This window comes from Alligator mississippiensis, chromosome 7, assembly GCF_030867095.1.
Source record: "Alligator mississippiensis isolate rAllMis1 chromosome 7, rAllMis1, whole genome shotgun sequence".
Taxonomy (NCBI): Eukaryota; Metazoa; Chordata; order Crocodylia; family Alligatoridae; genus Alligator; species Alligator mississippiensis.
The window spans coordinates 62,344,562-62,358,916 of NC_081830.1; the positions used below are offsets into that span (position 1 = coordinate 62,344,562).

The following is a 14,355-nucleotide window of genomic DNA, read 5'->3' on the forward strand; positions in this document are numbered from 1 at the left end:
GATAGGGTCACAGCTTCTAGGCTGAACCACTGCAGGCATGTTCCAGCATTTCTTCTCTCCAGAGGGAGATGTCTATATGGTTACAAACCGGTTCAGCCTAGCCAGGTTAGACTAACCTGCAAAGATTGAATTAATTCACGTGCAAACTGAATGTCTATCCCTAGCCAAAATGGCTGAAACTGGTTTGAGATGAAACTGGTTGGATGTAGTATCAGGCTTAACTGATTTGGGTCAAACTGGATTATGAAACTTCTGTCCCAGACCCCTTCCTGGTTTAAGTTAAATCACAGTCATCCATCATCCCAGCATTTTGCAGCCCTGGGTTGGGTTGTGCTGTCTGCCCCAGAGAGCAGGGCTGGCCCTGCCCATCTCCTCTCTAGTTGGATTAGTGAGGATTGGCTGACAAAGGGGTGAGGGAGGGCAAGCCTGGCTGGGGATGCAATCTAGTTTATGGGGGAGGGGAAGGTCCTCCCCCCCAGCAAACCCCAGCTGGGGCCAGGGGCCAGGGTGGGGACTAAACACCTCTTCCCCCACTCAAACATACTGCTGGCTGCAACTGTGGACTACAAATCTCAGAGGCACCAGGAAGCAGGAAGTGATGAGCAACTCTGAAGAGTCCTGCTGCTGTAATTCGGGATTGCAAATCCCAGAGACCTTGGGGGCAGCAGGAAAAGGAAATGAACACAGCTACAGAACCGTGCTCTACTGCCCTCCCCCCCGACTTCTGGCCTGAGCCACTGCAGACATGTGGCTTCATTTTGTGTATCAAAGGTAAATGTCTGTTCATTTGTTTCAGTTTAATCTGTACCACTTAGACTAACCTGCAAAGATTGAATTGATTCAGCCTCCAGCTTTTTGACTGTCTGTACCTAGCCCAAGAGTTTATAGTCAATTAACACAACTCTTCAGACTGCTCCCTCATTCCGCCTGTTTCAAACATTACATTCACAATATAATACCATTTGTTTCAGTTAATAGCATTTAATCGTTGGAAACAAGTAGGAATTTAATACAATGCTCTGAAACCTTGTGCTGGACTGATGTAAATCTGTTTTCCATTGGTCAAAACCATTATACTACCTGCTCATTTCCTTGACTTTATTTATATTTAGGTATCTTGAATGTTGTCTTCTGATCAGATATTCTTTTCTAAATAATATTAAATGAAACCATGTTATACATAATTTTTTTGTGTACAGTGAAAGATTTTAATTGAAATAACCATAATCTTGGCTCATCTTGTGCTTCTTGCTACTAGTAGAGTAGTGCTGTAGACCTGAATTATACTTTCATTTTTTTCATTGCAGGCAGGAAGGTTTGGATATGCATTTCTTTAAATAGTGAGGTGGTGGCTGCAGTTGCACGAGTGAATCTGAAAGAGAGTTAGCACACAGATCAAAATTTATTTCAAGCCAATGGAGGAAGAAGGGAATCATTTCTTCAGCCTTCTAGGAAATCCAAAAAAATCAAATCAAATCCTGGTTTTTTGTTTTTTGGTTTTTTTGGAAGCTGTCCACAATAACCACAAAGCCCAATCTACCACTGGAAGTTGCCTTTGCCCTTGTGAGTTCTTGCCAGGTGTGTGTGTGTGTGTGTGTGTGTATTCTTGAGCTCCTCTTCCTCAAAAGTATTCATGAAAAAATTCAGAGGCAGGTAGGCTTTATTACATGTGCTCTCCACCTAGTCCTGGGCACAACAGTTTTGCCTGAATGTTTATGCATTTTTCTTGGACTTAGGCAGCTAAATTGATTAGTACAGATGCCTTTTAAGCAGGTGGCTAATAGTATCACTTTTTTTCCAGGAAGGCAAAGTAGGATGTCTGCTTAAGATACCTAAGTAAAGGGAAATCAAAATAAATTAAGCTAAATTACTTTGATGTAATTTTAATGCTTGCCAGAAGAGTCAAAGTATTAATTGTTACCATGTAAGTATAATAGATGGATATGTTCTAACAGTGGCCAGATACAATTGAAGGCCATGGTAAAAACTAAAATAACAGTTATTTATCAATTTAGGGAACTGACCTAATAACTTTTTATAAAAATGCTATGTATTTGGATTTATCAGTAAAAAATATTAGAGCATAAAATGGTTAACAATAAGATCCTACATGCTCTTAATCTAGGCATACTGTGTCCCAGCTTTCAAGCCACAGCTTGTCAAGACTAGTAAGCATATAATGGGGAATGCTATGAGGTTAGTCATGAAGGTGGTGTAAAAGAAATGTAAAGCTTTGATGAAATGAGGAGCTGAAAACAAACCTGTAATGTTGTTGTTACGCTGATTATTTAAAGGCTGAATTTGCTTTCATGCATTCTAGTGATTACAGAGCAGTTCTTAGATTTCATAAGAGCCTGAGGAACTTTATTATAACAATTATTTTTTGTTGCTTCATGCTAAAACTTTTTACCATCATGTTTGACCATGCTAAACTATTTTTTGTGCCAGTTAACCTCTTGGTGAGATTTATAGTGTCTCTGTTTATTTTTAACATAGAAAAGTTATGAAATGATCAAAGTTTGCAATATAAGCATGATGCCTCAGGCATCCAAAAAACTTCATTCAACAAAAATTCTAAGTTCTGAGTTGCTTCAGCTACAGAAGCCATGAGAAGCTATGACATGTCTTAATGTTATTCTGAAACTTGAGCTTTGTAGGCTTTCTACCTTTAGAAACGCCCAAGGTTTATAGTGGAACATATTGACATACCTTCCTCAGTATCTACCCAGGGAAATGGTGCCAGTTGATGAGTTATTCTTCTAGTCTGTGCACAGTTAAGTCAGCAGTGACACAGCAATGACACTGGAGAAGGTTCTATTAACTGATCACCATACTTTACTAGAAATCTATCTATTTTCTGTTAATGTCTTCCAAGGCTCTGCCAATGGGTATTAGTCTGTTTTAGCTGAAGATGATTTTTTGCTGAACTCATTTACTTCTTCTTTGTTTTGATGTTGTTAATGGGGCAAAGGAAGAATGAATCTCAGAACCAGCATTTACAAAGTTCTCCAATCGTTTAGTTGCTTCAGCTCCAGGTTAACAGATTATCAGATGGAGTATGTCCCTTGGATTCTTGAAACATGGAGGTGGTTGAAATAGTGATTTTGTTGAGTGGTGATGTATCCATCACAACATTCAAGGTATGAAAATCTTGTGAAAGTTTTCTCTCTCCTCTACTACTGCTCAAACTAGAAAACTAGGCATTTCGTTAACTTTAGCCCTAGCGATGCACCAGCCTGCTCTATCACATCACAATTGGGGAAAAAAAAAAGTAAGGTTTGCAATAAACAGAGAGCATTAATTTTGCTTAGGGTTTATTTGAAGGGTTTTCTTAGGGTTTATCTATGTGCAAAAGATGACTGGAAAACCCAGAATAGCAGCCTTTGTGGTGTGGCTTCTGTGGTCAAATAAAATATTTCTCATATGTATTCTCTCTTCTGAGAGAAATGATACTCTTGAAACATTTATGCTTGGCTTCAGAGAGGAGCAAAAAGTAAAAAGGCAAGCAGTAAAAAATGGAAAAGATTCCCAATGAAAGCAATTGACCCCAAGGTTTAGGGGAAAGGTTGTCCCAAGTAGTTTTCCCATATCTAATTTTAATAAATATAATACAGCATCCTGGATTTACAATAATATGCTAAGGTGGTTTAGACAAAATCATGTGACCTCCAATAAGGAAGCAGTACTTTTGAACTGGACTTTTTATCCTAAGATATACTTGATTATAATTGAGTGAATTTTAAATGGAAAGATTAGCTCTTCCTGAATCATAAAATTGGGCTGGAAATCTTAAGAGGGCACTTTCTTAAGATGTTTCTAATGTGCTGTGGTGTGTTTTGTTTTTGGTGTTTGATAGCTGCATGCATTCCTAGCTCCAGATGGAAACCAGAACTACAAAAGATGGTGAAAAAACATTTCAGAACCTAACAGATATTTGTTTCTAGAAGTGAGCAAGGAAGTGGCTGTCTCTTACTTCTGCAGTCAGATTATCCTTTCTGTATCATAAATATATATATATATCTTCCTCCCTTTCACTTCCTGACATCTGAGTTGCTGAGAAATAGCCAATAAAGACTTCTATAAATCCTGTGGTACATCCCTCATTATGAAAGCACCTGAGTTCATTTTGTGGTTCCACCCATCATTAGGTGCAGGTTTCTTTCCTATACTTTGCAGTAGAAGCTGAAGAATGCTAAATAACAGTACCTCCTTATAAGCAGCATAAAAATAAGATGGGTGGGGGGGATGGAAATCAAGTTTCCTTCCCTTTCCATTTCTTTTCCTAGAAACTTGCGTAGAGTTTTATCATTTTGAGCTGCTGTCCTATTTGAGACTTGGAGTTAGATACATATTTGAAATTCCTGAGAGTCCTGGAGAGGGCTTGCATTCAATATTGCAGTGCTTCTGGGGAACACTTCAGTGTAAAGTTAGCTATAAATCCAGATTTAAACTTTCTCCAAGTTTAGGAGTATGGGGAATGTATTTTGATACTTTGTTTGCTTTGAGACCATTACTAACTTTCAATACATTGCATATAATTTCTGTTTTAATGTAGTTTTAGCCACAGTAGCAATAAAGTGTGTAAAGAATATTCGGTTTTCTAATTCCTTCCTGCTGCCTTAATTTAAATAGCTAATAAAGTATAAAGAGTACTTTGACTTCTAGGATTACTGCAATAAGCCATAACTGTTCTTTTATTTTTTTCGCAAAGTAACAAAAATAAACGCAGGATGAAGATTTAATCCCTCAGTAGTAAATCATACTGAAAAAACCAGCTGATATTACTTTGGTTAATGTTGAAATTTGAGAATTTGATAAGTAACTTAAGGAATCGGTTCTTAGGTCTCAGCTGTAGTTCAGGTGGAGCATTATAGTTCAGGGAGGCTTATTTTTTGGAGTTGAACTCATTTAGTGGAGAAGGTGTAATAGATAAGATACTGAATAGTATTCCATTCTACCAATATAGCATAAATGTTGGACAATCTTAAAACTCCTTTGCAAAAGAAGGGGACAACAAGCAACCAAGGTATTTTTATAATTTTTCACTGGAAATAAAAAAAATTCTAAGAACACCTTAAAAGTAAAACATGGAAGCTAACTAATCAACACTACATTGTCTGATACTTGTACAGGAAAAATGTCTGAAGATAAGTAGTTAGTCAGTATATCAGAACCAGAGTTGATAAAAGATCCTCCCTCTGTTCCCTTGCCAGATCACTTCCCTATTGTAGTTTTCCTTAGAGGTGTAAGAGTGAATCCAGTAATAGCTTGGATATAGCCATTAGGAAAGAAGGAAGAAAAACACAGAATTTGGGCATGCTTAATATTTTAATAAAGCTATTACTTTATATGTTTTACTTTGTTCAACTCTTTGGATCAATAATTTAATGTTAGGCTTTTGCTGACTAAAAGCAATAGCCCATCAAAAAAAATGTCAGGGTCACGTCCAGATGAGCACGGGCATTTGATTTTCCAGGGACAAGTAGCAGTGACACACTTTGCACTGCTGTTTCTTTTCCCTGGGGAATGCCCATGCCATGCACACTCTAGTGCATGGCAGGTTACCCTGGGTGGGGTAAGGGAGGCTGGGGACAGCAACTGTGTTGGCCCCAGCAGCCTTACTGGGGTTCTTGGGTCCTTGTGGAGCTGCAGCTGTAGCTGCAGCAGGAAGCCTGGCCAGCAGGCAGAGCATGGCTTTGGCCAGCAAGGCTCCAGTTTTGGATGGTGTGTGCTGCCACCATGTATGCCACCCTATTTTTTTCGGTGTGGGTTTTCTTTGACTCCCTGTGCTGCTACCCTGCATGTGTGGTGCATGGTGCCACAGACATATTGCATGTTCACACTCATCTGGACATGGCCCGCAGTCTTTGGAGATTAGGAGGTGAGAGACATCTCTTTAGACTTCTCTTGACCACCTCCTATTTGAGACAGGTAGCAGATTTGGGAGCCACAATCATGCCAGTGGAACATGGCAGGCAGCTCAGGGCAATAAGAAGAGAGTTTATCCTGTATGGCTTTTTGTCTTCTTTCCGTTTAATATTCGTAAGTCCAAGTAACGAAGTTCCAAATGAGGTGTGATGCAAGCACTCTATAGGTGCATACAGGCATTAGGGACAGGTTAGATGGCATTAAAAATGGCCACCTGGTCTAACTTAATTCACCCAGGTGAAGACCTTACACTTGTATCCCTAGTTAGGTCCATCTAAGTGTGGGCTGTACAGAAGTTCAGGAGAGTTAGATTGGTCTAAAAATGGCTGAACTGATCCAAGTTAACTCTACCTCAGAGGTACACTTAACTTAAATCAAGTTGGCCATTTTTAGACGAATCTAAGTGTCCTAAACTTCTGTATAGTACCCTGGGCAGCCCTAGGGCTGGGAAAGACCAGATTCTAGCCCCAGCCCTGGAGGTGTGCCTTTACTATGCCTTCCCTGGCACTGGGCTATTTTTATCCCATTAATCCCTCTCCTTACCCCCAGACTGATAATGTTCTCCCTGTGAACCAGCCAGCCCCCATGAGACTGCCAAACTCCCCCATTGCACAAGCTGCTCCCAGTGCCAGTTTTACCAGCATTCGCCACAGCCAGAAGCTGGCAAAATAAGTCCCAGTGTGGTGAGGGGTGAGTGGAATAAGAGGGTTGGCTTGCTGTGGGGGGTTTTCATATGGAGATGGAGGCAGGGTTGGGGGCCTAAAAATATCCCCCTAAGGCCCTCCATGAGTCTTCCTGATCCTAAAAAACACTCCTGAAAACCAGCAACCCTTCCTGTGGACCCTGTTTGCCCCACACAAACCGCCCCTGCTAGCCCATCCATCCCGACTTTGATGGGGTGGCCACTTTCAACTCAATCTGACCTCCCCAAATGTCTGTGTTGAAAAATGTGAGTGCGCGCTCAACAGATCTTAGTTCATGCTTCCTAACAAAAAGCAACTGGGAGCATTGCAAGGGCTGCAGAAGAACATGCCTGTGCCTTGGGTCTCCTGTGGAGTCCGGATCTCCAAAGAGATTCCCCCAACACAAGTATATTTTCCCTTTCCATTAATGTTGGAAAGGAGAAAAAGAAGTTTTGGAGAAGAGGTTCTTTTGGTGGTACAATAAGAGAAGTGAATAGTAGAACATGGGGGCTGGGGACACAGCTTTCCCTTTATAACTTTTTTTTAGGTTGTGAAAAAAAAAAATTCTTTCTCTATTATGTGATTTGAGGTACTGTAGGTTAGGGCTGTGTGAAGCTTCAGGTGCTGATTCGATTTGGAGGAGATTCAGCCCACTTTGGCAGCTGAATCTTCGAATCTGAATCAAATCAGGAGACCAGTAAAAAGGTCCGAATCAATTCAAAAGTCTCCAAATCAATTCGGAGAGCTTCAGAAATTCAGGCAGTCCCCACTGACTGCCGCAGGGAGCTGGAACTGGACTCTGACTGCAGGGCAGCAGCCATGTGGTGCGGGGCAGCGGGGATCACCCCCACACCACCTGGCAGCAGCTGGTGAGTTTGGGACTTTTTTTTTTAAACAGTGGGGAGCGGGGACCAGGCAGAGCACCAGCCATTGATAGGGCTGGGACAGCAGGTGGGGAATGTGGCCTGTCCAATTTGGCCACGGCCAGATCTCTAAATCCGATTAATCCAAATCGATTCGGGACAGTGATTTGAATCACTGCATTAAATTGCTGTCCCTCAAATTGGCCGAATCCAAAGCGAATACTAGCTGATCTACTGGCTTCGCACAGGTCTACTGTAGGGTACACAGGACGCTAGTTTAAAGATTACTAGTATAGGCAACGGAAAAAAACCTTAAAATTGAGCAGGTGTTTGTTGTCAGACAGCAAAAATAGGCTGTTTGTTTTGGATGTACCTAGTTTCTCACATACCAGAGGTAGAATAATTATCCATTCACAGTCATTCTTCAACTTGTTATTCAGATTAGGCCATAATCTTACTCATAAACTCCAAATCCTGAATGCATTCCCTGGGTCAGCCTGCTTGCTTTTGTGACTAAAATGCTTTCATTGCTGTCTATTCTTGTTAGTCCTGAAGAACAAACACAGTAATGCAAGACATGAGATGCATTTTGTGTCATTTTTATGTATCATCAATATGGTTCTTTCCCATTCAATTTTAAATGGTTATAGGTGTGCAGTTCTATTGATGACAGTGAGGTTGTACAGATATCATTCAGAGCATAATATGAAGACTTTGTGGCTGTAGTAGTATCAGAGGGGAACATTTGGCTTTTTTAATGGTGATGATGCATCAGAGAGAAAGGACTTGGCTTAATTATTGGGCTTCACTCTAAGTCTTCAGTCTTGACAGTTAGAAAAATGGCTTTTTACTTATTAAGCAGGGTATCTTTTGACATGGAAATCATACAGCAAGTGTAAGTTATGCCATGATACTATTTTACAGTCATGCTTAAGGAAAAAAAAATCAAACATTTTGTTTCATCTTCAGAAATAAAACATTGTATACATTTTTCTTTAACTTCTCTGAAAACATTTTAGTGCTAATCACTAGGGCTGTGCGAAGCTTCAGTCGCTGACTTGATTTGGAGGAGATTTGGCCCAATTTGGTGGCCAAATCCCTGAATCCGAATCAAATCAGAAGACCCATTAATCTCTCCAAATTGAATCAGAAGGCTCCAAATTGATTTGGAGAGATTCGATGATTCAGCCATAGACACAGCTTTATATGTTTTTTCTACGTACATCAAGGTACCAGGTGTAGCTCGTGAATGCTGAGATGGTGGGGTGGATGGAGCATCCCATGGGAGTGTGGCAGGGTCCTGCTTCAGCTCAACGGCGAACCTGGAAATGGACCAGAAGTACTTCTGGGTCTGCCATGGAGGGCACCGGCCCCTTGGCTTGGTGACTGGTGCCTCTTGGATCTGGGGGGGTACCCGGGGTCCCCCCGTGGCCAATTGCTGAGCCAGGGAGGTGTGGGGGGTCCCCCGCATGCTTGGCAGTGGACCCAGAAATGGACCGGAAGTACTTTCAGTCCACTTCTGGGTCCGCTGCCAAGCGTGTATAGTAAACCTCCCTCTCCTCCGCCCCCCCCCCCAATGTTCCTGTTCTCCCGTGGGATGCTCCATCCACCCCACTATCTCAGTGTTCATGAGCTGTGCCTGGTACCTCGAGGTCCATAGAAGAAACGTATAAAGCTGTGTCTGTGGCTGAATCAGAATTGAATCTTCAGATTTGGCCGAATCAAATCAGAACAGTGAATCAAATCAGTGCCCCCCAAATCGGGCCAAATCCAAATCGAATACTGCCTGCTTTGCACACCCATTCTATTTACAGAGTTCCAAATTACCATATCAAGAGTCTACACTGATATTCTAGTGTCCATTGGAACTGTTGGATTTTCATGAATTGTACTTCTAAATTTTTTTACCTTAACACAGAATGCTTTTTCTAGAAATGATCTGCACAAGAATATATATATCAGGGGATCCATGCAAATATTTGTACTAGCTAGCCAAAGAGTACCTTCTTTGGCAATGAATAATTGATTCTGTATACTACAGTCCATTCTCTGGTGGGTTTGACTTAGAGTGTATGGTACTCTAGAAAAATGATATGGAGCAAAACATACGAAAAAAACTATGACAATGATGAATACTTTTCCTTTGGTCCTTTGTTTGCTTTTGCTATCTTTCTTTTGAGTTTTTTTATAAGACATGTATACCTTTTTGGTAATAACTGCATAAAAGAGAAACATTAGAATTAATACAGCCCAGAAAACAAACTGACAAATATAAGTGACAGCTTCATGCCATTTCAGTCCTAAGTGATTCTTCAGAGAAGCACACTTCTTCACAGAGTGGGGCATGGCTTTTTTGTTTGATAAAATCATGTTTGGCAAAGAGAGACTGAAGAAAGAAATCCAAACAATCCCTGCAATAATTTTGGCAGATGTGACATTTTGCACCCAAAGCTTCCCATAAGGTCGTGCAATTTTGAGAAACCTGTCAAAAGCGATAAGACCAAGTAGTACTATACTGACATACATTGCTTCATAAAATATCACAGCTGAAACACGACAAACAAAAGCTTTAAGTTGCCATGGTCCTAGTCCTGAATCAGTAAGAATTTTCAGAGGAAGCATTAAAGTCATTATAGAATCAGAAATCAGTGTGTTTTTGAGGTAGACTATGAAAGTTGATGTGCTTCGAATTTGGAAGAAAGCCCAAGCAGCCAAACTGTTCAGTATCAGTCCAATAAGGAAAACAACAGTGTAGAGGACTGGGAACACCACATGTGCAATTCTGGTGTCTCTATGGCAGATCAATGATGTTCCATTGGAGAAGTTGACAATACTCCCATTCATTTTGACAGAAACTGGGGAATAAAATTATAAAACATACATGATAAGATATACACAAAATGACATGCTGTTTACCTATACATACTGCTTTCTAAAATCTTTTGAGAAACATGCACTAAATAGTTCTCTTGGGCAAACACGCTCTAATTATATTGTATGCAAACCCTGTTCCCTATGTAAACATCAAATAAGAAGTTTCAGTGGGGGTTATTTTTTCCTAATGAAAAGTTAGAAATGGCATCTAAACCCCATAAAGCATGTTAATAGAGGGCTCTGTTATTATACATTACAACCTCATTACAACAAACTCTGTTGTTTACAAACTTCTGTTTTTAAAATCCCAATGTTAGGAACCATTTTTTCCACATTATTAGGGTGCAGCAAATTGTAGCAGGCAGCCTGTTTTAATAAACTTATCCTGGTCCCAGGCAGGCTTGTTACAATGAGGTTAGACTATACAAAGGTAATAGGGCACAGCAGAATGACTTAAGGGAACGTCTTGTCTTCACATAGAACATTACAAAACAAAATCCTGATGCGCTGAACTATCAGAGGTATGACATAAAATAAGCAATCTTTTGAGAGAGAATCTATGCTGTGAATTAACCTTGAAGTTAATAATAATGAGACTTTAGGGTTTTGAACCTTAGCAAACAAGCCATACTTCATTTCTCAGCAAAATTCTAAAACAGTTCTTTGTATAAAGGACATAAACTAAGAATTATTCATATAATTTGCATGTTACAGTTTACATATTAAGTAAGTCTGCTTGACTTGAGCATCACATGTATGCAAACAGCTTGGTATGAATACCTGGATAAAGGTTATAAGAAAAGAAATTCACCTGTTTTGAAGGAAATGATTGCAGTTTTTGTGTCGACTGAAGCCTTCAGTAGTTCATTAAGAATGGGGTAATATATCTTCAGATGGGAACTGTTTTGTTTTGTTTTTTTTCCCTAGGTTTCCTTCCGCTTTGTGATGTGTTGAATTATTAACCCATTCTGTGTGCTAAGGTACATATTTGTTTTCATTCTGTAATCACAGACAAGTCTAAAACTTGCGTACAAGAGGCTTTTCCGATCTTCTGTTAATCTTAGAAGACAAAGTTTCCATGATAAAACCTGTGCAGAACTATTTTTTACCTCGGACAACAACTAAGACAACTATTACCAATTCCTGTCAGTAAGAAGATCCTTGACAGGGTGGATAATACAATAGGCAGTTATTATGTTTCTAAGTAGAAAAGTTCAGATCTGGATATTGACTTTACCTCCAATTACTGCCAGTTTGTGTTATCTTCTTTGAAATATAGTGGTACTGGAAATAATAACGACTTAATCACATACACCTACTTCCTAAAAGGTCTGCTTCCATTGTTCTGCTCTATAGATATACAGCTGCAATTATGTTTTGGTCTGGTGCAGAGGGGCCATAAAGCTGTGGACCATCATGGTTTTGTAGGCGCTGTATATATGTTTGTGTGTGTGTAAGTCAGGCCACAGCAAGATTTTATGGGCTTTCTTATGCATTCCTCTGTCTCAGAGGATTACTGTGTATAAGCTTTGTGTATCTGTGCATCTGCTCATGTTTATAATGGAGATGTGTGGGCTTTTTATTAGTGAGTGCATTACCTAAAATCCCCACTTGTTTTTCGTGCCTTTGTCCTTCCACTTGGCCTTGATGAGAGCTAATTTTTGTTACATATATGTGTTTGACTGTTAGTGGAAACAGCAAAGTAGCCAAACCTGACCTTTCTCTATGTGCATTGCAGCTATGATGCCTTATGCCATTTTAGGTTGAGTTTCTTTTGTATTTTATACTCTTTACATCTCTTGCAATGTAAGCTGTTTTCTAATATGGTAAGCAGACTTCACTCCAAATTGGTAAGTGTTGTAAATTTCTAGGGGGAAAGGGGGAGGGAAGGGGCACTTTCAACATAGCACACTTTTAAGTGAAATTTTTGCTGCTTATTACATTGTCCGGGGCTGTTATGGGTTCCTGCAATTGCTTCTTCAGTCACAGGAAATCCCGTTTCTTGTCCTCTGTTAAGGAAGCAAAAAGAACCACAAATTTTCTCAGTTGCAAAATCCGAGTTGTGCAACATTTGCGAATCACATCATACATGTGTATGAAATGAGTAATTGCTGAGAATAGACCAGGGAACCGGAAGCAAGAATCACCCTTCTAACATTTCAGTGGTAGGTTAGGGGTTAAAATCTTCTGGAGAATCACTCAAATTGGAGCTTTTCCTCATGAGAAGTCTTTACTACCAAATGTACATGTAAGGCTTAAGCAAACCTAAATCAAATTGTGAAACTATACTTTCATTTGGATTATTGTTTGTTTTTTTTCATTTGGATATGTTGTTGATGCTGCATGCATGTGCCCCTGGACTTCCTCTTCTGCGTCACCCATGACAAAGTTCAAGGCTGAGTAGAGCCTCGTGATGCGTGCATGCCGACTGCTGCTCTTACTTTTCATAAGGGTACTGCTTGCTCAGTAGGGTGCCATGAGTGACCCAATTACAACCTTTATTTTCACCACTGTGAATATTTGATACAGTGGATGAATTTCCCTTTTCCTAACCCTGTTTTGCCCATAAATAGTGTTGACCACATTAGTCGTTGGGAAAGTTTCCTGCTGAGTTAAGCAGATGTAAATGCTGTAAGCATGGATTGTACCTGTTTTGGAGAAAGTTACAATTTAACAGACCTTTTGCTGTATGGAATCTGATGGGATCAAGAATTTAGGTGTAGGATAGCTTTGAAGTGAGGGATCCTTAGGACTGTATAACTGCCTACGAACATCCATATATGCCTATTTCACTTATATCCCTATGAGGGTGGCTGCATTGGTGCGTGTCCCCAGCAAACACCACATATATGATGGTTGCTGTTTTATAAGAAATTTATTTATATTAAGCTGGTGAAAGACTTTCTTCAAGGATTCAGTGAAATGCACTTCTAGCTGCCAAGACCAACAGATGCTTCCATGAGTAACTATGCTAGTTACAAAGTCTGTTCAGTAACTGGTTTCATGTTGTCCATGATATAACACAGTCACACTTTCTTAGTTTCTAGGGTGCTTTAATTATGACACACAAAACTATCTTTATTGAATTATGTTAAATGTATGTTTTACCCCAAACAAGAGAATAAGCTATAAAACAGGCCTAATATTGTAAGTTCTCTGCGAAAATAGTATATGAGTGAACAGATACAGAGAGTAATAGCTGAAATGTCCATGGTAATGTTCAGAGGGGGAGTCTGGTTAGTATTTGCACTAGCAGTATAGTGTAGCAGCAGTTACTTTATATCTACCTAAAGCCCTGTGCTCTTGGAATTTATTTATACTGTTGTCAAAGCTGCATTCCTGATATTTCTATTTTTCCAAATAAAAAATGTGTAGCAAATCTCAGTAAACAGAGAAAATAGAACTCTGGAATAATGGAAACAAAACTGACCTTACTACTACTTGGTATTTTAATCTGTTCAGTGCTGCCTCCAACTGAGTCCCAGGCATTTTTTGCAAAATGAGTTTTTAGCTTTATTTTTAAAAATCATATGTATTTATATACTGTTCTCTGTAAGACCATAGTTCTTTTGCTGGTCTTTCATACCATATTGTGAGGGATTTACAGGGTTAAATAAAGTTAAGATAAATTTGCTTATGAAACAGCAGTGTTTTTTACTTAATACAATTATTTAAATGGTCAGTAATATTCCAAAGGTGAATACAGTAATCAAAACTTTGTTAATATGCTATAATTCAATGCAAATAGCTTATACATAATTTTCCTTGTTTTTAATTGTTAGGCATTTGGAGGCAAAATAATAGCTTCCTGTTAATAAATGTATAGTTAGCCCTTCTTTTCTTTAATAGCATTTTGCAGATTGTAGGTTTAAAGATTAATTGTGTTGCAGCTAGGATTTCACCTTCTCTCTGCAAAAAATCCACAATTAATAAATTATTCTCCAGCATTCCATGACTAAAAAGTTAGCATCTTCTTTATAATTACTGTAGTAAGGGTATAGTCTATG

The 14,355-nt window shown here is 39.5% G+C and overlaps 2 protein-coding genes across 6 annotated transcripts in view; one reads left to right on the plus strand and one right to left on the minus strand.

Annotated features, from left to right (window-relative positions):
- MED12L (mediator complex subunit 12L) overlaps window positions 1–14,355 on the plus strand; it is a 310,161-nt gene that overhangs the window by 196,278 nt on the left and 99,528 nt on the right. The gene's annotated exons all lie outside the window — the stretch shown is intronic.
- On the minus strand, window positions 8,058–11,242 carry P2RY13 (purinergic receptor P2Y13). Its single transcript, XM_014602847.3, has 2 exons — window positions 11,160–11,242; window positions 8,058–10,329 (listed from the first exon to the last, which is right to left on the minus strand). The coding sequence occupies exon 2, from the start codon at window positions 10,316–10,318 to the stop codon at window positions 9,314–9,316; it is 1,005 nt and encodes a 334-aa protein (XP_014458333.1). The 5' UTR covers window positions 10,319–10,329; window positions 11,160–11,242; the 3' UTR covers window positions 8,058–9,313.

Coding starts and splice junctions, on each gene's coding strand:
- P2RY13 (XM_014602847.3), bottom strand. CDS start 10,318: ATGAATGGGAGTATTGTCAACTTCTCCAATGGAACATCATTGATCTGC.